Source organism: Ustilaginoidea virens, chromosome 7 (assembly GCF_000687475.1).
Source record: "Ustilaginoidea virens chromosome 7, complete sequence".
NCBI classification, from domain to species: Eukaryota; Fungi; Ascomycota; class Sordariomycetes; order Hypocreales; family Clavicipitaceae; genus Ustilaginoidea; species Ustilaginoidea virens.
The window spans coordinates 1,263,648-1,285,397 of NC_057322.1; the positions used below are offsets into that span (position 1 = coordinate 1,263,648).

General features: G+C 59.3%; 8 protein-coding genes across 8 annotated transcripts; 3 read left to right on the forward strand and 5 right to left on the reverse strand.

The window, feature by feature from the left end:
* Nucleotides 1-46: 46 nt before the first annotated feature.
* UV8b_07996 (uncharacterized protein) lies at nucleotides 47-2,711 on the reverse strand (the record flags this gene model as incomplete). Its single annotated transcript, XM_043145493.1, has 3 exons — nucleotides 47-1,971; nucleotides 2,071-2,286; nucleotides 2,363-2,711. 3 exons carry the CDS (start codon nucleotides 2,709-2,711, stop codon nucleotides 47-49), a joined length of 2,490 nt encoding a protein of 829 aa, XP_043001428.1.
* Nucleotides 2,712-3,842: 1,131 nt separating this feature from the next.
* UV8b_07997 (uncharacterized protein) lies at nucleotides 3,843-4,208 on the forward strand (the record flags this gene model as incomplete). The annotated part of the gene is made up of 1 exon (XM_043145494.1): nucleotides 3,843-4,208. The coding sequence occupies one exon, from the start codon at nucleotides 3,843-3,845 to the stop codon at nucleotides 4,206-4,208; it is 366 nt and encodes a 121-aa protein (XP_043001429.1).
* A 551-nt stretch (nucleotides 4,209-4,759) lies between these two features.
* Nucleotides 4,760-6,113, reverse strand: UV8b_07998 (uncharacterized protein; the record flags this gene model as incomplete). The annotated part of the gene is made up of 4 exons (XM_043145495.1): nucleotides 4,760-5,231; nucleotides 5,309-5,507; nucleotides 5,595-5,612; nucleotides 5,684-6,113. 4 exons carry the CDS (start codon nucleotides 6,111-6,113, stop codon nucleotides 4,760-4,762), a joined length of 1,119 nt encoding a protein of 372 aa, XP_043001430.1.
* A 196-nt stretch (nucleotides 6,114-6,309) lies between these two features.
* On the reverse strand, nucleotides 6,310-6,492 carry UV8b_07999 (uncharacterized protein; the record flags this gene model as incomplete). The annotated part of the gene is made up of 1 exon (XM_043145496.1): nucleotides 6,310-6,492. One exon carries the CDS (start codon nucleotides 6,490-6,492, stop codon nucleotides 6,310-6,312), a length of 183 nt encoding a protein of 60 aa, XP_043001431.1.
* An 818-nt stretch (nucleotides 6,493-7,310) lies between these two features.
* On the reverse strand, nucleotides 7,311-8,729 carry UV8b_08000 (uncharacterized protein; the record flags this gene model as incomplete). The annotated part of the gene is made up of 4 exons (XM_043145497.1): nucleotides 7,311-7,558; nucleotides 7,628-7,906; nucleotides 7,990-8,575; nucleotides 8,640-8,729. The coding sequence occupies 4 exons, from the start codon at nucleotides 8,727-8,729 to the stop codon at nucleotides 7,311-7,313; spliced, it is 1,203 nt and encodes a 400-aa protein (XP_043001432.1).
* Nucleotides 8,730-10,527: 1,798 nt separating this feature from the next.
* Nucleotides 10,528-11,480, reverse strand: UV8b_08001 (uncharacterized protein; the record flags this gene model as incomplete). The annotated part of the gene is made up of 3 exons (XM_043145498.1): nucleotides 10,528-11,221; nucleotides 11,292-11,371; nucleotides 11,454-11,480. 3 exons carry the CDS (start codon nucleotides 11,478-11,480, stop codon nucleotides 10,528-10,530), a joined length of 801 nt encoding a protein of 266 aa, XP_043001433.1.
* Nucleotides 11,481-12,066: 586 nt separating this feature from the next.
* Nucleotides 12,067-13,880, forward strand: UV8b_08002 (uncharacterized protein; the record flags this gene model as incomplete). Its single annotated transcript, XM_043145499.1, has 4 exons — nucleotides 12,067-12,099; nucleotides 12,162-12,281; nucleotides 12,350-12,536; nucleotides 12,640-13,880. The coding sequence occupies 4 exons, from the start codon at nucleotides 12,067-12,069 to the stop codon at nucleotides 13,878-13,880; spliced, it is 1,581 nt and encodes a 526-aa protein (XP_043001434.1).
* A 2,511-nt stretch (nucleotides 13,881-16,391) lies between these two features.
* UV8b_08003 (uncharacterized protein) lies at nucleotides 16,392-21,434 on the forward strand (the record flags this gene model as incomplete). The annotated part of the gene is made up of 3 exons (XM_043145500.1): nucleotides 16,392-17,091; nucleotides 17,381-18,420; nucleotides 18,567-21,434. 3 exons carry the CDS (start codon nucleotides 16,392-16,394, stop codon nucleotides 21,432-21,434), a joined length of 4,608 nt encoding a protein of 1,535 aa, XP_043001435.1.
* Nucleotides 21,435-21,750: the final 316 nt, after the last annotated feature.

Below are 21,750 nucleotides of genomic sequence, written 5' to 3' on the forward strand. Positions count from 1 at the left end.
TTAGGCTGATATCGTCATGTTCATACGAGCCAAGGGTTTCCCGCCTTCAAGGGTACGCAGCTGCCGGCTCGCTCACCTGTTCCGAGTACGGGATCCACTTGCGTCCAAGAGACGGCCCATCTGCGTTGCCGTATGGCAGAATCTCTTCCTTCCATCCCACTACGCTCCACGGACCCATGTCTTGTGGGTTGGGGTTTCGGAGTGCAGCCCGCACATGCTCAGTGTCCGGAACGCGTCCTCTCAAAACTGCATCGAGAGCCTCGAGACGGCGAGCCTCGCGCTCCTCGACGGCCTTTCGAATGATTCGATACCGTGACTCCACATTGGCCCATCCGTTGACGTTGCCCGAACCGGCCGACTCGAGGATTTTCTTGAGCTGCGAAAAGGGAAGGTTGATGAGGGCCCGCGACAGAACCGCGTGCGGTACGGGTTGAGCTTGTCGCGTTGCTTTGGGCGTCTCCGATTCTCTCGCGTTGCCGTCGTCTGTGATCGACAGGTCGCCAAACTGAATGCCGGCAATCTGCTGGGATCGCCGACCCTTTCCTAGTTGCACAGACGACCCCCTCGCAACCACAGGCGCCGGCTGCTTCTTCGCAGTCACCACCGCCGGCGGCGGCGGCGGCGGCGGCGGCGGATAGTCTGGTATACGAGCGCAACGACTCGGATTTTCCGTCAATGTGTCCAGCGTAAAAGTCGGCGGAAGGTTGTGCACGATAAAAGTCGCCAACGCGTTGAGCAGAACATGCGAGCCCTCACCGTATTTGAAGAATTCCGGCCGTGATCCGTCGTCAATGTAGCCCTCAAGCGCGAATTCCATGACTCTCTCTAGGGAATGCCAACTCAGCAGCTGAGTCGCAATCTCGCATCCGCGACGGAGAACCGGGCCCCACCCCAGCAAATGACCAGCCGCGGCGTAGGCCAAGGCAAAGTCAAGCTGCTCAGTTGTGCTGCCTGCGTTGACGAGACCGGGGGAGTCAGCCCGGCCGCGCGGCGGCATGGGGAGAAGCGGTAAACCGTACAGCCTCTGGACAGCCATGTAGAACGAGTCGGACCTCAGCCATTTACACCCCGTCTCTAGAAGCAGGGTAGGGGCAGGCCCATCGGCCCCAAGCGGCACCGCCTGCTGCCGGAGGAGGGCCACGAGCGCACTGCTGCGAGCAAACACCAAGCGATGGCCGGGTATGCGAACAGGTGGAGCCCTGTCGTCAACATACCTCAGCTCCAGGAAGCAGTCGGCAACTTCGGCAGAACCAAACTGCTGCTGCATGTAACCGACCAACCCGTCCCCGCTGTCCTCGTGCATGGTCATGTGAGGAGGGATGCCATGGGCATGTACCATTCTGGGATACTCTGGCTGTCCAAACAACCTGCCTTGATGATTGTGACTGTGGTTGTTGACGTCGCCGGGACCTACACCACCATTTCGATGTCCGTTCGCCGCCGGGTAATGATGGTACACGCCGTTTTCTTCGGGCTGACCTGAAGATTGGGAGTCGTGAAAGCTATGAGGCGTAGAAGGCCCGAAATTGTTGCCATAGGGCGGGAATGCATCCATGGGCGCGAAGCCAACGGCTGGATGGCCATAGCTTTCAAAGGCCGCTGTTTGCATCATGTCTGCACCGTAGGGCATCATTGGCGGAAACCCATTGGCCGTCGGGGCCATGTACCCGGAACGGGCGTCGGCAGGGGGTATCGGAGGCGGAGGCACAACCCCCCCGGTGTGAGGGGGCGCCGGAGAGGTGTTTTGAGAATCTTCAAAGGTGCCAAAGTGAATGCTACCATTACTCGGATGAGAATGATGCACATGTGCCGGGCCGCTGGACAGCGGAGGCCTCGAGCCAAGAGCAATGTCACCGTTGTTTACCATCCCGTACGTCTCGTTGGCAGGTTGGAAAGGGGGAGGCATCTGATAGCGTGGAGAGATGGCTGGGGACAGACGACTTTTGGCGACTTGGACATAATCATGATGGCCTGCTGAGCTTTTTTGGTCAACCGTCCGCCACAATGGTAAAAGGGAGAAAAAAAGAAAAGAAAAAAAAGTGTTGGCCACCCTTCTTTTCTGGAACTAACCTGAACCTTGCTCTGGCCCATTCTTTGATGCAGCGGTATTCAACCTCGGTGATGATTCGGCGGGTAATTCAACTTTCTTTCGTGGTATTGAGGGGTCAGCCGCAGATTTTTGCTCGGACAGATCGTTTCCGTTTGACAGATTCGCCGCGGCCAGGGGGGAGGACACTTTGCCGTCCATGTCAGGCGGTAGAGTTTGATGATTGCCAACATTGGGTCCTGTGGCGAGGATTAGCCCAAAAACCAATCAAACGGGAGTGTCCAAAACAAGAAGCGGCGATACGAGACCACTCACCGACTTGGCCATTTTCATCCGAGTGCAAACTGCGTTGCCCAGCCGCCGATGCCAACGACTCGGGCTCGAGCTCCGGAGCGATATCAGCAGGCACAGTGTTGCTTCCCGCAGCAGTGTCTTGCGAGGTGCTGCCATTGACGTCAGGCTTGGTCAGAGGTGCCTGCAAGCTTTTGGACAGTGCTTGCGTCGGGAGGGCGGCGACCGCATGGCCCTTGGCTGCCGACGCTGCTTTACGCTTTGCATAGGATAGAGGCAAAGCAGGCACGACAGGTTTTGCATGCTGCTGCTGCTGGCTGACGGCAGCCTTGGCAGCCTTGCGACCTGGGGCATTGCCATTTGGCGGCACCATGGATGCGGTGGCGACGTGACAATGTCCAGAACCGGGTCTCTCTTCACGCTGACCGTTCCGGGTGGTTCTTTCTCAGGCCTGGCTCGTTTTTTATTCTCTTCGGACGGAGGGAGCGTGCGTCGAGGATTTGGCAACCCGGAGGTTGGGTGCCTTCCAGGTTTGACTGGGGGGGTGGTAAGGAGGGCGGAGCTCACAGATGTTTAGCTCAGAAAGTTTCGTTCAGCCGAACAGAGAGGGTAAAGGGGGGGGAAGAAGCAGGGCAGTGAAAGACGTCCGCCAACACGCATGGGGTCCGTCATGAGAGTGCACGGGTCGAAATGCACCTCTCCAAGGAGACGTTGCCGACGGGCGGGCAGGTAGGGAGGGAAGGAGAGAAATCGTCGAGTTGGTGGGCGCAAGCAGAAATGGGGCGGAGAAGAAAATTGGCGGGCCGTGGGAGAAGCAACAGAGCGGCGATGTTTTTTTTTCCCTCTATGTGCGCTTTTGTGACGTCCAGGCGGCTCAGGGAGCTGGTCAGGGTGCTATCAATGCTGGTGCTTGGTGAGAGCGGGGGGGGAAGATGCCTGGGGGCTGCAACTATCAATGCTGCACTGCGTGCGCAGGAGTTGGCCGCCCTGCGGCGCTTATGTCACCACCCAACGCTCACCCCAGGCCCCGTCCCGGCCTGCAAATTCTCCGTCGCAAGTCGCCTCCCAGAGCCCCAAAGCAAGTTCCCCCTATTTCGCCCAGCCCGCCGTTTGCCATCTGCAGCTGACATGGGCAATTGCAAAAACGGGCCTGACTGGGGAAAAAAAAAAAAAAAAAAAAAATGACGCATCCGCTTTTCTTTTTAATTCATCTTTTTTCCTTTTTTTTTTTTCTTTTTGTTTTTTGTTTTTACCCAAATGCGCGCGTTTGTCCAGCACACTCGAGTTCATCGTCATGCAGCCTATGAATCTGGGAATCATCGACCGTCTTGCGCACAGATCTGTCGTGTCACTGTGTTTACGACCCGAGTAGTCAGTTTTTACGGAGATGCGAAATGATAACTGGCCCGGACTTTGAAGAATGACACCTCGAGGTCATGCTTGCGCCTGGAGGCGCTTGGAGAGCGCGGAATATGCTTAGGTCAGGGGCCGTCAGGGATGACCCATGGCCAACTGGACTTCTGAGAAGCACGGTTCCGAGACCAAATCTACGGAGCAGGTCTCAGGAAGTTCTGCTGCCAAGCTATGCGGAAACGAGACGCTGATGCTGCACAATCTCATCGGCATCCTGGGCTTCGAGACGACCCAGGCACCATCAGTCAAGGATCCTTGCTGCCGCTGTGTTGAGGATGCCACTGGTGTCAGTGCCGCTGCCATCACCTACCGACGCCGCTGTATTGGCGCTGCTGTATTGGCGCTGCTGGTGTTGATGTTGCCGTGCTGGATGATTCCATCATCGTCTGGTGTTGATGACAGAATCGCGGCTGCTGCCCTTGTCCTTCAACGCACGGTACTCTACAGAGTATATTGATGCCCGTCTTCGCTTCGTATGTGGATGGCCAAGGGGAACGCCTTCTTCTAGCCACTCATCATCAACGAGATGCAGAATGACCCGGTTTTCAAATGCGAAAGCGGGAAGCTCCAGTCCTTGGCTGCATCTCCTCCCCATCAACTGCAAGCACTGAACAGGATTTTTCGCAGTGACAGACCGGGGATCTGCATCATCCAATCTCGCCTTTAAATTGCTCCTAAGCACTGGTTCCGTGTCCGTCCCAGAGCAGCAGATGCTTGCCAACAGCCAACTCATGGCGATAATACATACAGGACGAAATAAAACGGCGCGATTCGGCTGCAACCTATCGGCCGCTCTCAGGCGTGACGAAGCGCAGGACGCCTTGCGGCAGTCGACGTTTGTACACCACGCTGGCCAAACCTTGACCCCCTATCAAACGGAGAGAGCAACTTCACTTGGGTCGAAACGTCCTTCAGGCCACCGTTCGGGCAATGACGATGCTTGTGTGTTTGTCTGTCGTGAATCATCGCGGTCATTGCAGCCGCACTCACACCGCGGACTTTGGCTAGTTACAAATCATCTGGTCGTTGCGCAACCCCTGGCTTCTGCGCATACCAAAAGTAATAATTAAAGTACCGATGAACGTTGACTTCCTCAAGGGCTCTCCTAGCCAAAGCCACCGTTACCTCGGCCTCGGCCTCCGACATGCCCAAAGCCTTGAACGGCCGCCCCGACAGCGTAGGGAGAAAGTCGAGGACCGCCATTTTCTGATAAAGACCAAGGATCCTCATGGTTTTGTCCTTTGCCCATATCCCTATGGGCACCTTCATGACCTGGCAGTGGATGTTTTCAAACCCGGCGTCGCGAAGGAACGGATCGAGTTCCGCCGATAGCGTAGTGTTCATGCCAAACTTCTTGTAGGCCTCCTCGGCGGTGCTGTATAAAGTCTTGACGGGGTCGTCGTCGGGCATGGTGCCGTCGTCGCAAAGAGGGGTGCCCTGAAGTTCCTGCAGCTCAATCCAGCCTCCAGGCCTCAGACTGCTGCAGATGGCAAAGTCAGCCGAGAAGAAAGGCGTCGAGAACAGGGTCGGCGTCGGGGTTTCCTTCAATGCACGTACTCATATGCATGCCCCAAAACGGTCTTGATGTCCTTCAGGATGATGACCATGAAGCGGAAATGGGCCAGGTCAACGTCTCTCTCGATCCAGTCAAGCTCGCAGTTGTCCACCAGGAACGACACGTTCGAGGGCACCCATTCGGGCTGAATTGGCGTGAGGTCGATGCCGCAGACGTGGGCGCTGGGGTATCTGTCGCCAACTAGGATTGCGCCAATGTCAGCACATTCACCTTCCATCACAATCCAGTCGAGCCCAAAGCTACGTCGTAGTAGTGGCAGGTTTCAACCTTCTATGGCCCAGATTCCTGCGCACGGCATCCCGTCAGCAAACATTGATTCGGCAACAGCAGCAAGCTGAACAAGTGGCGTGCCCTACCGGTCCCCGTGCCGATATCTAGTATCTTTTGTGGATGATCTCCTATGGGCGCCAAGAACGGCTTGTTTCCGGTAAGCATCATCAGCATCGCGTGCTTCATATCCTCTCGACTCTGCTCGATGTCGTCGTTGGGGATGGGATAGCGCCCGTCGCCAAACACGTGGTATCGACGGCCACGCTCGTACGCATATGCTGCGTAGATGCTCGACGTGACGCTCGCTGTGGTGTCGTCGTCCAACAAGCCCCCATCGAGGCCAAACTCATCGTCAGTCTCGCTGCCGGCCTCTATCGCCGGCGCCTGTGTCGCTCGGGCCGGGGCTGAGTCGGACGACGCCACGGATTCTTCGCCGCCATTTCCCCGAGCAAGAACCACCGCCTGGTCGCAGTCCTTGACGCTCTTGGCTGGGTCGCCAGACGGCAGCGAGGCCATCACCGAGACGGGACAAAGGGCGGATGCGAACTCCACTCAGGCGCCTCCTAGGCTCCTACCATGCAACCTGTCTGTCGTCCCCGAATTGGGTGCGCCGTTGTTTCTCCTGGTACCCACTGTGCTCGGGGAAAGGAGAGGCATTTGTCGCCAAAGTGGTGGTGAGTTCTGCGAGTCGCTGCGCACGATCAAAAGTCTGCTAGTCGACGGGCGAAATCTCTCGTTTCCTTTTTTTTCTTCCTCCTCCTCTTTCTTCTTCTTCTTCTTCTTCTTCTTCTTCTTCTTCTTCTTCTTCTTCTTCTTCTTCTTCTTCTTCTTCAGCAGCAGCAGCGGAAGCGTCTGGTTCTTTCGTCTTGAAAGCAGTGACCAAGAAGGGTTGCATACTCGCGACTCTGTGTGGAAAGCATGGGAAGTTGAGTCAACGTAGAACCATGATTACATGGTGTCAGCGACAAGATTGCTTGCTGTCTGGCTCTGGTTGGTTACGTCGTGCAAGTCTTGCCGTACTCCGATGGACAAGGTCAACCAAGACTCTCACCCATGACACCCAAAGTGGCCAGGCCCTCCCTTTGTTGGGGGTTGGCAGGGAGCAAAGTGACCTGTCAGTGACGGGCGTGGAGCTCATGACACCACACCGAACCCATCACAGAGCAGCACTTGAGGCTTCCTAGAGAGTTCTCCGTAGAGAGACGGTAAGAGAGCACTGGGTCTCGGGGCGGGGCGGGAGGCTTTTCTGTTCTCGGTCGTGCTGCGTGCAACCCAGCGCCGCAGCCGAAGAGTTTCGTCGTAGCACAGAACCAACTGGTGCAGTGCTGCTGGGTGCTTACCGTACGGAGTACTCGGTACGCAGGGAGTACTTGGCGAGTCTGCTTGATCGGGAACGTGAGGCTAAAGGGGAGAATCCCATCCCACGACGCGTCTGGTTCGTCATGTCTCGTGCGCACACAACCCGAGGGTTCCGTTTGTAAAGTTTACACACGCGGTTTTAATCTCGCCAGTCACCCCCCTCCCCTCCACGGCCGCCGGCCTTCTTACCTTGGAATACGCTCGCCCTCGTCTGCAGCTTTACGCAACTTGGATATAGGTGCATACCTTAGGGAGGTAGGTACCTTAGGTACCTTATGTACTTCGTAGTTCCCCAGCACCCACCCACGTGCCGCCCAACAACATTTGACAGCTCAGCTCGCGGAAGGAGCGGTCTCATGCGCTCCTTCCATGCCCGGCCGTTGCCATGAGCATCTGGTTTATTCTTCCCATGTCAAGGCATTTCTCGGCTTCGTCCAGCGATTGACGGACGGCCTTTGACCCTCTCTCGACCATCTCAGCATCGTATTCCGCCAGAATCTTCTCCCTCAACCCGGCGTCCGTGGGTGATGAGCCGAGCCCAGAAAGAGCCCGGACATAGTTGTCGACGTCGGTGATGGAATGCTGAAAGCCCTGCCCGCGAACTTTGAAAGCAGTTAGCCAAGGCCCCAAACCGGTTCAGGCGTGCTCTCAAACTCGACGAAGCGGCGTACATATGAGCATGGGATGAGCTGCGTCACCGGCCAAAGTCGCTCTTCCGCCAAGATTATCCCAAGGCGCCGGGACCCAGTACTTCATTTCGTTTATGTGAACGCTGCTGCCTTTTGGTGTCCAGTCTATGGCTGACTGAAAGACATCACGCAGGGGAGGCGTGTGTTTCTGGATGTACTCGAGAGCCCCGTCGCCCTTGACGTGCACTGATTGTCCGCGCCATATCTTTGTCCAGAAAGTCGTCCAAGTAGACGCAACTTCGGGGTCGTCAACTGACATGACTGGGATATCTCCCACGAGATTTTGCAAAAAAAAGCAACCATTTGTCAGTGCCGGGCCTGAGGGTATGGGTGAAACGACCTACCGCCGACGGCGCCCACAGCTCCTGTTCCCATCATGAGTGCCGCTACCGGATGTGCCTGAACTATCGCCTTCACCTTGGCGGCATCGGCTAGCCTTGTGATGCCAGTGGCAAATTGGAAGCCCGAACCCCTCGGGCGTGCTACCTCGACCCCCAGAAGCAGTTCTCTTACTTTGGATGTGGAACCATCGGCTCCAAGAAGGTAATCGGCGTCGAATGTCTCGCCACCTTCAAACGATATCCTCACGCCGTTTTCGGTTGTCGAAAGGGCCTCCACAGTCTTGTGCCATCTAATGTCAACACACGGCGCAAGCAAACGCCGGAGCGCTTGTCGGCTAACGCGCCTGGCCCGAGGAGTCGGGCTTCGAAAGAGCAACTCCCCCGTGACACCGCTGTAGCATGGAAGGCTCTCCACATCGTCGCTGAATTCCAAGTATGGGTTGCAGAGGGCCTTACTCAGGTCTGCAAAAACATGCTCCGGCACCAACTTCTCGAACAGTGGCATTGCCCAGTGGATCAACATGGTCCAGTCACGCTGTCTCGCATCCATGCTGGTCTCTTTTTCGAAAACCACGACCTGGAAGCCATTCTGAATCGGCCAAGTAAGTTTCCAAGACGTCGTTGAGGACAAAATTTGGCCAACTGCATCTTACCTTGAGCAGGCCCTGCGCTGCGAGAAGGCCTGTAAGCCCCGCACCGACAATAGCCACAGTCTTGCCACCGTCTCTGTGAGCTGGTGGCATGTTGAATGGTCCTGGTCTTTTTGAAGGCGTATCCGGCTCGATGTGCCGGGAAAGGGATGCGGTTGGCGAGGCGCGTGTATCAGTAAATGGTGGGGAGCAGTAGTTCGGCCAAGCAAGATGCATTGCGATGAACAATACGAGCGCCAGCAGAGTCGTTCTTATGGGTTCTCTCGCTTCACCCGAGGGGATGTGGACTATCCGTTAAGCGACTTGCGATTATCTCGCTGAAAGATACGGTGTACGGGGTGTATGGAAAGACTACGAAGACGAGTAGTTGAAGCCATGAAAGATCAGCTCGCTAAGCCACTCGTACTGAGGCAAGAACTAGTGACGGCGCTAGTAGTCGAATGCTAAGTACATGCAGCAGTAGTAGTGTTGAGCTATTTAGCTATCGCGTCGCAAGAATCGGAATCGCAACCCGTCCCAAAGCACAACCACACGGCGGGGTCTACATGTCACGCAATGCTCTCGCGCAAAGTACCAGACACGTTATAGGATGGCCGACTACTGGACAGGCAGTTGACCAGGTTGTCGAACGAGGGTGGCAGCGACCAGACGTCAAACAGGATTCGATGCCCACTCAGCCAGTTGAAAGCCGGAAAGTTGGGCGTTTTCTCGTGACGCCAGGAGAAGGCTGTAGCAAGCTCTGACCTAGCACACGTTCTGCATGCAACCCCAGGGCTCCATTCGGTCGGATACATAGCCCCTTGGACGGGAGCGGCCCAGAGACGAGAAATCGAACTCAGGCTCGTCTTGCAGCCGCAGACGGGCGCTGGCTGGGTGATTGGTTACCGAGACTGGCGTGAAGTCTCGGAGACGGGAAACAGCAAGATTTGAGATTTGGGGCCGGCCACGCCAAGTGTACGTCGACTCTTCTAATTTAAATAAATGGCAGGCCTGCGGGCTGCAGGCTGCAGGCATGCCGGCAGTTATGCTAGCGGGGACGCAACCATTCGGCAACTTGATTGTGTTCGCCAGGCGCGCTCGCCAAGCGCAAGGTGGCTTTGCGAGTCTCCATCTGCCGCGCATAGCCAGCGCTGCTGAAGCCAACCCGCGCCATTCCCTTCGCCTTCTCTCCGCGCAAGCCGCTTCTTCTGCTTCCCTGCTCTCCTTCTCTTCCCGGCAGACGATGCTCCCCCAGACCCCGCAGCTATCTCGCCGCCCACCCCCGTCACTGCCGGGACTCGGGCTGCACGCGGGGATAATGGATTTCCCAGACGACGCGTTTCGCGCCCAAGTGAAGCACGCCAAGAGGCAGACAGCGAGGACGACCCCAGCCGGCACTGCGTCATCGAGGGGCCTTTGCTGCGTGTTACCACGTAGCTGCAGGGCTGTGTCAGAACACGGCACCCAGCACTTACGACATGTCACCAGGGAGAACCGGCGCTGGGCCCTGGGGCTATGGGACCCTCAACTGTACACTGCGATACATATGACGTAACTTTTCAGGGTTGCCGCTTGGCTTTTGTGAGGAACGGGGTGCCTGGCTACGGAGTATTGGCTCGCCCGCCCTCGTTGCAGGGGTAACAATCCGCCAGCAAGTTGACCGTACTCGTACAGGTTGCGTACGGGTGAAGCCCGAGCCTTGCTGCATCTAGTTATACATTGACTTGAATTGCGAGCGTACATTCAGAGTCAACCTCGTAGATTATACGAAACAAGTCCATGTGCATCCAAAACATCCAGAGCCGCAACGAGATAAGATGTTGCGCGTCGACTGCTTGCCAGCCGCGTATGCAACAGCCGTCTCTGACTTTCCACCACTTGCCCCTTAACCCCCCCCCCCCCCCCCCACTGTTTACGCTATTCCCTCACCGCTCATGAGCCTGGCGATGAGCACGTAGACGAATATCGCGGCCCCGGCCACCAGAAGCTTGTTACGGTATATCCAGCCCCGCCCGGCGTCTCGCTGCTGGACGACGGCGTCCACCACAGCCTGCGCCTGATGGCCGCTCGACCCTGCGATGCCCAACTGCGGCCCGCACGAGGATCCGTTGTCGCCATCGAGCCGGTTCCCCGTGGCGGCGTCAACCTTGTGCTTCTTGATCCATTCCCAGTTCTCGGCATCGAGCTCGGGCCACTCGGCGCGAAACTTGGCGCCGCCGTCGCCGGCCTTGATGTTTCCCTTTTGAACCGGGGTGCCTTTGGCATGGGAGCCGCCGCCTGTCGAGTTCCACCAACGAGAGCGCGAGGCGAGGTACTTTTTCTCGGATTGCGTCGTCGACACCGAGCCGGTGGTCATTTCGTCGCTCGTCATGAAGGACAGGAGACCAATGAGGATCGTGGACACTTCCCAGGCAGGGTTGAAGGACTTGGGGTGGAAGTCTGATATGGAGAGGCAGAGCCGGGTCGAGGGTTGGAAGCGTCCCGAGGGCGTGTGCATGCGGATCGCGGGCGGGGCGAACGGGTAGTTGGGGGGGAAGATGAGCGTGCCCCAGTACTGGCCGCCGTGGTAGGGGGTGTCTTCGGGGCCAGTGATGATGTAGTGCCACCTGCGCCGGCGTGGGTTAGTCGCGAGCAAAGCGGCGGCCTTTTGAAAGAAGGGAAAGAGGGGGCACATACTCCAAGATGTTGGACTCGGAGGGATGCGCTGTGATATAAGGGGGCGGGTTCTCCGAGATGGTCTTGTATTCGCGGGTCAACTAGTTGTTCGGGCGTGATGACGTTAGCGACGCATGCGATGACCGGGGATGGATACTCGGGATGCCCGCGAAGCCAACGTACCCGCTTGTGTGCTGCCTTACTGGCCATGGGGTTGATGTAATGAATAGCGAGAACGCAGGTGGGTTCGGTTCCCAGACTGTCACCAAGGCCAGTCGAGAGGTGGTTGCGTGCGGTTCCTCGGACGGACACGTACGAGGCGAAGAAGGCGGTTGGGAATCGTGGTAGTTGGAGCAGGATGGGTGCTCGTCGGATGCACAAGAAAAGGACGTAGAAGGCAAACTTGCGTGTTGTGTTGTTGTTCGACTGCGAGTAGCCAGTATGAGATGTATGAGATGTATGAGATCGGGCGTCTTTGGGTGTCTTTTGGGTGTCTTTGCTCGGTTGGTTGGGGCAGCGCAAGTGTCCAGAGTCCAGAGGTCAGACGAGTCATGACGACTATGACGGGGGCCATCCAGACGCGCACCAGCCACATGCACACGCGCCACACCGGTTGAAAGGGGGTGTGGGGGTGTTCATATGTATGTTGGGTCTTTGTGGCTGAGGGCCCAAGCTCTCCCGATCCTATGTGGCCGGCAAGCACAAGCAAGCAAACAAAGGTTTGCTGCTACAGCACTGTTGAGGAGCTTCCCTTTGGCAGAGCACCGTCTCGCCGCCTACTCCCACTCCCTTGTCCATGGCATCCAACTCGAGCAGTGCCGGGACGCATGTGAGCATTCCGAGAAGACATCTACATTGCCCCCGAGCTCAATTCGAACTGACGAGTGGCAGCCCGGTGGCCTGATTGACAAGCTTCAGTCCAGCGCCGACCAAGTTCTCGACGCTGCCAAGGCGTCCCCCGCGCATACGCACGCCGAGCACGAGGCCAGGCAACAAAGAATGGCAGAAATGGTATACAGTAATTAGCCAACGCCCAGGACGGGGAACAAGGGGCTCGCGCTGACAAAAAAGTGCTGTAGATGGCGGATCAGATGTCCATGCCCATGACAGTCAACGAGATATCCGTAAACGGAGCCAGGAATATCCGGAGGGGTTTCCTCGACCCCATCTTCTCCCCGATCCTCAGCGGCAGCCCCGATGCGCCCCAGACGGTCGGGGAGGTGATGGCGAGGCTTCAACTCGCCAGCGCGAAACTTTCGGGCCTCCGTAAGTCCCTGCTCGCAACCCCCGGCACAGCCAACACGTCCCCACGGTGGCTCTTTTTTTTTTCTTTCCATGGGCACCGCTCCTGACAGCTAGCTACCCGCAGAAATCCTGAGAGAGACGCCAGAGATGTACCTGTCGCGAGCTAGCCAGGCGGACCCGTCTACGAGCCCCGGCGACATCAACGTGTCGGTCGGGCTGAAGGAACTGCCTCGGTTCAAGCTCCAGACCGGTACCGATGTAGGCAACGGCGAAGGCTCGGCTTATGGATCTCTCCTGTGGCGGAACATGTTTGGCGGCGCCGAGATGCTCACCTTGAATGCCAAAACCGGGACGCGAACGAGGTCCGCGTACAGCGCCAACCTGAGCGCGCCGGTGCTGAGCGACCCGGACAGGAGGATCTCCCTGGAAGGCCTGGCTTCCGCGGCAGAGAAGCCGTGGGCATCGCACGAAGAAGTCGTCAAGGGCGGGTCGATCCGCTTCTCCTGGCTCAACGCGGAGCGCGACGCCCATTCGGTCGAGTACTCTGCGGCATGGCGCCAAGTCACGGGGCTGGGCCAGGGCGCAAGCCCTACCGTCCGCGCGGACGCCGGCGACACCGTCAAGAGCGCCGTCAAGCACACATTCTACCGGGAACGGCGCGACAACCCGCAGCTGCCGCAGTCCGGCTACATGCTGCGGTCCGCGTGGGAGCTGGCGGGCGCCGGTCTGCTCGGCGGCGACGTTGCCTTTTCCAAAAGCGAGCTCGAGGTCAGCGGCGCGGTTCCCATTCCCCTGCCGGGGGCCGCAGAGCGGTCGGGCGCGTCGCTGGGAGCCGGGCTGAGAGTGGGCATGCTGTACCCGCTGCCCCTGGGCTTCGACGTGGGCCGAGGGAGCCTCCCCAGCCGACTGAATGACCGGTTTCAGCTGGGCGGGCCGACCGACGTCCGGGGGTTCAAGCTGGGCGGCTTGGGACCTCACGACGGCCAAGACGCAGTAGGCGGCGACGTGTTTGCCTGCGGGAGCGTCAACATGCTGCTGCCGCTGCCTTGCAGGGGGGCCGACTCTGGCCTGCGGTTCCAGATATTCGCCAACGGGGGCCGGCTGGTGGCGGTCAGGAACAGCGGCAAGACGGCCAGGGAAGCCGGATCGCAAGGGCTGAGCGCCGGCGCCGTCGGCCGCGGGGTGCTGAGCGCCCTCGGCCACCTGGTCAGCGGCGGCGCCCCGAGCACGGCTGCCGGCGTGGGCCTGGTGTACGCGCACCCCGTGGCGAGATTCGAGCTCAACTTTAGTCTTCCCCTGGTCCTGCGCCGGGGTGAGATTGGGACCAAGGGCCTGCAGATGGGGGTTGGCATCAACTTTTTGTAGCATGGATTTGCCCGGACTCGGGGCCGTAGCCGCATCGGAAGGGGGGGGGTTTGTCTTTTTTTTGTCTTTTTTTTTTTTTTTTTCCTCTTTGCATCGTCTATTCATCCGTCATAGACGCGGCCGTGTCAGCAAGGAGGTGTATACCCGGCCGCAAGGGACGCTGGCTCGCCACTCGACAAGCTCGCTTCGTCCCAGCGGCGTTAGGAATGAGCGGCACATCTCGCCGTCATGTCCGTGCATCTTTACCCACGCTCATGGGTTCAGCCGGGCTCGACGCCAACGAGAGTGATTACGATTAGGGTACGTCGTGAAGCCGAGGATTCGGGTCTCATGTCTGATGAGGGCCTATTAATTCTACATGACGCACTCGTCTCTCGTGAAAACCCGAAACCGTGGCAAGCAAGCGAATCGGGAGTATGGCTTTTTTTCCCTCTGATTTTGGTCTTTTCCGCGATTCTTGTAGACCAGAAATAAACTTAAGGGGTTTTTTTTTTTTTTTTCAAATTTCAATCTACTTCTAAATGCTATGCATAATCCGCTCAACGCGCCGGGCCATCAGGCCTGGGGAGACGCACTTCCGAGTTTTCGCTGCGACACGGGCAGCTGGCATGCGAGTTGGAGTGCGAATACGAGTGCGAGTGCGAGTGCGAGTAGGAGGCGGCGTTTGTTCGGATCCGACGGCCGGAGCGGGTGTGCGTTGGTTGGCTGCCGTGTTGGCCCGGGTTCAAAGCTTGCCTGACCGCCAGGGCTTTGCGGACTGCGGACTGCGGACTGCGGACTGCGGACTGCGGATTGCGGATTGCGGATTGCGGATTGCGGATTACGTGCGGACAGGTACAAAGTGCCGGAGTATTCAGGGCCTGGTTAGCGCGGCGGAAATTATTTCCCTATTTGGCCGAGCGGAGCCCGCCGGACGACCAGTAGAAAGTGCTTTAGGTACTAGGCACCTAGATACGTGACGCGACGCCCGGCCAGCACGTCTTCGTATCGCAGTGTATAACACCTAATAAAGTCACGTATTGCGTGGCGTCGCACTTTTGGTGCAACACTTCGTTTTAGCAGGTGGTTTTTCTTCGGTCGTGGACGGGTGCGTGTAGCCGCCTCGCTCCTTGGTATCAATCAGATATCAGACCTGCAACCTCCTGGAGCCTGAAGTAAGCCGCTGGGTAAGCCCGCTGTGTAGGGCAACCGTCAGTGAGTCAGCGGGCAGTGAGTCAGCGGCCCGCGGGCAGCCGCTGCGCTGCGGCTTTGCGCCCACCAAACCAGACGGCTTTGACCAGACGAGGCAAATGTCCGCGCCGGGAAATAAGCTTCCACCGACAGGGACAGACAGGCAGGACCCAGACGTCAGGGACGAATCCCTGCGTCGAGCCCGTCAGGCTGGGGCTGTGGGCCCCCACGTACACAACATACATACATGCATACATGTCAATCGCTGCCAGGGCTGCCCGTGCACCTGGATGATTGGGCGGGGCCACCAGCAGCGCCCATGTTACAGTATGTCGTCAGCTGGCAGCAGCTGTCAACTTCATGTCGGCATGATTTCATGTTTCCGCCCCCCCAGTCGATGGGTACTTGCAAACGTTCAAGATGCTGCTGCCTGCCCGGTCCTTCCGAGTTCGTCCGGACTGGGCATTGAACGCATTTTGTTTCGTTTCGGCGCCTGCGCTCATGGATTGGGGGGGGCAAACCCGGGACGCTCTTGCCTGACCTCACAGGCCCTGGAGGGACGCCTCCTGCGTGGGTTAGGTGCCTGGAAGGCAGGAAGGAGGTAGTTGACGTTGTTGATGTGGTCTGCGCCCAACCGCCAAGGCGCGCTAAGCCGGCCCTGGTGAGAATGCCCGTCATGGAAGTTGGGAACCATGTTGACGGCGCGCCACCCCTGACTCCTCCGGTGACGGACTTTCCGCCGGTCTTTTCAATGCCAGCCGTTGGCCCCTTTGGCCAACTGCCTACGGAGTACCCAACTTGCCAACTTGCCAACTTGCCAAGCCAACTTGCCGTGCAACTTGCAGGGCCCAAAGCTCCCGGCAGAAACGGCGTTTATCGAGGTTCTCCGTCCTTTACCGTCGCCGCTACCCAGCGATTCCGGGAATTCCAGGGGTTCCGCAGCCCCCAGATACACCCAAGGTCAATGGGGTAAGGGAGGAGCGAGGTATGAAGAAACTTGGCTGCTGCACCCCGGTCCGGTACGCTTGCTTGCTTGCCTGCTGCTCGCCTTTAAATCCCCCCCCGCCGGCACGCCCTTTTTCGTCGTCAAGTCCTGCCCAGCAGTGTTTTGATTGACGGGTCATAGTCCCTGGATAAAAAGCAATTGATCTTTTCTTCATCCCACGTCACACGGGCGGACCAAACAGAGCACACAACGCCCCGAGTTGCATGACAGCAAGCCACGCTCGACGGGAAACCTCTCGTGTTGCTGCCTCCGTTCAGGGCAGACCTGTTCTGCCGTCCGGCTCTTTTGCAGTCACAAGCCAGCCTGGCTTTTCCCACCGCCAGCCAGCCAAGCCAATGTACGGGCTCAACGCAAACTACGACTCGACGGCCAGCAGCCACGGCGTCCCGCTGAGCAACCGCCACCCTCGTCGCGACGAGCAGCAGGCCGAGGCCGCGGCGGACGACGACGACCCGCCCGAGACCCTCGGCCACGGCGACAGCAGGCCGGAGCTGATGGCCGCCATCCCCCCTGCCGGCAAGGAGGCCGACGACCCTGCCGATGCAGAGCTGGAGCGGCGCCTGTCCGTCGTCCAGACGCTCGCTCGCTCGTACTCGAGAGCCTCCTCCCCCGGCGGCCCCGGCCAGAACCCGTTCCGCGCCGGCAAGGACTCGCCCCTGAACCCCGGCTCGCCGCACTTCAGCGCGCGCGAGTGGGCCAAGGCCGTGGTAGAGCTGGTCCTGCAGGACGACAAGGCCTTCCGCTCCTCCGGCGTGTGCTTCCAGAACCTCAACGTCCACGGCTTCGGCGCCGCCACCGACTACCAAAAGGACGTGGCCAACGTCTGGCTCTCCGCCGTGGACGCGGCTCGGCAGCTCACGGGCGCCGGCAGGCAGCGCATCGACATCCTGCGCAGCTTTGACGGGCTGGTCCGCAAGGGCGAGATGCTGGTCGTGCTGGGGCCGCCGGGGTCCGGGTGCTCGACCTTTCTCAAGACGATTGCCGGCGAGATGAATGGCATCCATGTCGGGCCAGGGTCCTATTTCAACTATCAAGGTAAGCAAGAGGGACCACCACCACCACCACCACCACCACCAAATAGCCTTTTGTCACGGAAGATGTGTCGTTGGACACATGTCGTTGAAGAGCGCTTGCCAGGGCCAGGGGGGGCGGAATTTGCCGCGTCCCGATCTGTAGAGGCAAATCCCAGGACACACCACACCCCTCTACCCTCCCCCCTGATGGCCATCCCATCCATCTGGGTGGGTGAGACACCGGCTTTCCGGGGGTGCTGTCATTCATCACTGCGCTTCACGCATGGTCGCTAATCTGTCTCGGACCCCAGGCATCTCCCCCGAGGAAATGCACACCAACCACCGCGGCGAAGCCATCTACACCGCCGAGGTCGACGTCCACTTCCCCCAGCTGTCCGTCGGCGACACCCTCACCTTCGCCGCGCGGGCTCGGCAACCCCGCGCCCTGCCCGACGACCTCGACAAGGCCCAGTTTGCCCACCACGTGCGCGACGTCGTCATGGCCATGTTCGGCATCTCCCACACCGCAGACACCCGCGTCGGCAACGAGTACGTCCGCGGCGTCTCCGGCGGCGAGCGGAAGCGCGTCACCATCGCCGAGGCCGCCCTCTCCGGCGCGCCCCTGCAGTGCTGGGACAACTCGACGCGCGGCCTCGACTCGGCCAACGCCATCGAGTTCTGCCGCACGCTGCGCCTGCAGGCCGAGCTGTTCGGCACCACCGCCTGCGTGGGCATCTACCAGGCGCCCCAGACCGCCTACGACCTCTTCGACAAGGCCGTCGTGCTGTACGAAGGCCGGCAGATCTTCTTTGGCCGCGCCGCCGACGCCAAGCAGTACTTTGTCGCCCTGGGCTTCGAGTGTCCCGCCCGCCAGACCACCCCGGACTTCCTGACCTCCATGACCTCGCCGTCGGAACGCATCGTGCGCCCCGGCTTCGAGGGCAAGGCCCCCCGCTCCCCGGACGAGTTCGCCGCCGCCTGGAGAAGCAGCGCCGAGTACAAGGCCCTGCAGGCCGAGATCGAGGAGTACAAGAAGTCCCACCCCATCGGCGGGCCCGACGCCGAGGCCTTCCGCGCCTCCAAGCGTGCCCAGCAAGCCAAGGGCCAGCGCGCCAAGTCTCCCTTCACCCTGTCGTACGCCCAGCAGATCAGGCTGTGCTTGTGGCGCGGCTGGAGGCGACTCGTGGGAGACCCGAGCCTCAGCGTTGGTGCTCTCATCGGGAACTTCGTCATGGCCCTCATCATCGGGAGCGTCTTTTACAATCTGCAAGACACGTCCTCGAGCTTTTTCCAGCGCGGCGCCTTGCTGTTCTTTGCTTGTCTGATGAATGCCTTTGCATCCGCCCTCGAGGTAGGCCTTACCTGCTGCTTCTCTCTTCTCCCCGCCCCCCAACAACTATTTTTCCTTGTTTTTTTTCTTTTTTTCGCGTCTCCGAGTAAATTACATCACTCCAGCCCTGCGAGACTCGTTTTGCTGAAATTGACAATTCTCGCCAGATCCTGACTCTGTACGCCCAACGTCCCATAATCGAGAAGCACTCCCGATATGCCCTTTACCATCCCTCTGCCGAGGCCATCGCGTCCATGCTGTGCGACCTGCCCTACAAAATCACAAACTCCATCGTCTTCAACCTGACGCTCTACTTCATGACCAATCTGAGGCGAGAGCCGGGCGCCTTCTTCTTCTTCCTCCTCATCAGCTTCTCCACAGTCATGGTCATGTCCATGATCTTCCGAACCATCGCCTCGGCTTCTCGAACCCTGTTTCAGGCCCTCGTCCCCGCAGCCATCCTGATCCTCGACCTCGTCATCTTCACCGGCTTTGTTCTGCCCAAGCAGTACATGCTGGGTTGGTGCCGATGGCTCAGCTACATCGACCCGCTCGGCTACTCCTTTGAAGCCCTCATGGTCAACGAATTCCACGACCGCCAGTTCAGATGCACCGACTTTGTGCCGACCGACAAGGCTCCCACGCCGAGCGTGGTCGACAAGCTTCGAGAGTACGCAAACATCGGCCCGGACAACCGGATATGTTCTGCTGTCGGCGCCGTCCCCGGCCAGAGTATCGTGTCGGGCGACAGCTACACCAGGTCGAGCTTCGACTACGAGTGGGATCATCGCTGGCGCAACTTTGGTATCGTCGTCGCCTTCACCGTCTTCTTCCTCGTCTGCTACATTGTCGCCGCCGAGCTCGTGTCCGAGAAGAAGTCAAAGGGCGAGGTTCTGGTCTATCGCAAGGGCCACAGGCCGGCAGCCGCCGAGCAGGCCGAGAAACGACACCATGACCCCGAAGCTGCCCTGGCCAACATTGGCCCCATCGTCACGGCCGAGCGGAGCAGGGTCCAAGGTAAGGGGGAGGACGGCGTGCTTCAGCAGCAAACGTCCGTCTTCCAGTGGCACGACGTCTGCTACGACATCAAGCTCAAGAACGAGACGCGCAGGATACTGGATCACGTCGACGGATGGGTCAAGCCGGGGACGCTGACCGCGCTCATGGGCGTTTCCGGCGCGGGGAAGACGACGCTGCTGGATTGCCTGGCCGACCGGACCTCGATGGGCGTCATCACCGGCGAGATGCTGGTGGACGGACGCCCTCGCGACATGTCCTTTCAGCGCAAAACGGGCTACGTCCAGCAGCAGGATCTGCACCTGCAGACCACGACGGTGCGCGAAGCCCTCAACTTCAGCGCCATCCTCCGCCAGCCAAGCCACGTTCCCAGGGAAGAGAAGCTCGCGTACGTCGAGCAAGTCATCAAGCTGCTCGACATGGCCGAGTATGCCGATGCCGTCGTCGGCGTGCCCGGGGAGGGTCTCAACGTGGAGCAGCGCAAGCGCCTGACCATTGGCGTCGAGCTGGCCGCCAAACCCCCGTTGCTCTTGTTTGTGGACGAGCCCACCTCTGGCCTAGACTCCCAAACCTCGTGGGCCATCCTCGACCTGCTGGAGAAGCTGACCAAGGTCGGTCAGGCGGTCCTGTGCACGATCCACCAGCCCTCGGCCATGCTCTTCCAGCGATTCGACCGCCTTCTCTTCCTGGCCAAGGGCGGCAAGACTGTCTACTTTGGCGACATTGGCGAAAACTCAAGGACCCTGACGAGCTACTTTGAGCGGAACGGCGGGCATGCCTGCCCCGAGGCTGCCAACCCCGCGGAATGGATGCTGGAGGTGATTGGCGCGGCTCCCGGATCGTCCACGGACATCGATTGGTTCCAGACGTGGCGACAAAGCCCCGAGTACAGGAGAGTGCAGGACGAGCTCGAGCAGATCAAGAGAGAAAACGAGCCGAGGTCGGAAGCCTCGGCGGCGGCGGCGGCGGCGGAGAAGGAGGACGACGACGACTACGACGACGACGACCCCGGGCGCTACCGCGAGTTCGCCGCGCCGCTCATGGTGCAGCTCAAGGAAAACCTCGGCCGCGTGTTCCAGCAGTACTGGCGCACCCCCGTCTACATCTACGCCAAGACGGGCCTCTGCACGCTCGTCGCGCTCTTCATCGGCCTCATCTTCTTCAACGCGCCCAACAGCATCCAGGGGCTCCAGAACCAAATGTTTGCCATCTTCCAGCTCCTCACCGTCTTTGGCCAGATTGTGCAGCAGTCCATGCCGCAGTTCATCATCCAGCGGTCCCTGTACGAGGCGCGCGAGCGCCCCTCCAAGGTGTACTCGTGGAAGGTCTTCATGCTCTCCCAGATCATCGTCGAGCTGCCCTGGAACGCGCTCATGGCCGTCATCATGTACTTTTGCTGGTACTACCCCATAGGGCTGTACCACAACGCCGTCGCGACCGACGCCGTCGCCGAGCGCGGCGCCCTCATGTTCCTCTTCCTGCTCATGTTCATGCTCTTCACCGGCACCTTCTCGACCCTCGTGGTGGCCGGGTTCGAGACGGCCGAGGCGGGCGGCAACCTCGCCAACCTCATGTTCACGATGTGCCTCATCTTCTGCGGCGTGCTGGCCCAGCCGAGCACGCTCCCCCGCTTCTGGATCTTCATGTACCGCGTCTCGCCGTTCACGTACCTCGTCTCGGGCATGCTGTCCACCGCCGTCGCCAACTCCGAAGTCGTCTGCGCCTCCAACGAGTTCCTCACCTTTGCGCCCCCCGGCAACCAGACCTGCGGGGAGTACATGCGCGCCTACAAGGACGTCTTTGGCGGCCGGCTCCAGGACGAGTCGGCCACCGGGACCTGCCGCTTCTGCCCGGTCGCCGACACCAACACGTTCCTGCGGGGGGTGAGCAGCGACTACGGCGACCGGTGGCGCAACTTTGGCCTGCTGTGGGTGTATGTCGGCTTCAACATTGCTGCCGCCATGTTTGTGTACTGGCTCGCCCGGATGCCCAAGAACAAGCTCGGCAAGAAGAAGTAGCGCAGTATGTAGTTTTTAGACATGTGTGTATATATACATACATATATATGTATATGTATATTTCTTGGACAATGTAAAACGTACTTTGCACCGATTCGGTCCCCCCGGGGTGTGATTGTGTTTGTCGTGAACCCTGGCAGACTCGACGCTGCGTTTCGTCGTGGTGCATGTATAATCATAGGCATAGGCGCTTGCTGGCGCTGTCCAGCGCCTCCCTCCGCCCAGCATGTTCCAGCATGTTTTCCATTCAAGTCGAGGCCACACCGGGTGTCTTTGCTAGAACAGAGTCCCATGGGGGATGCCCACTTGAGGATGG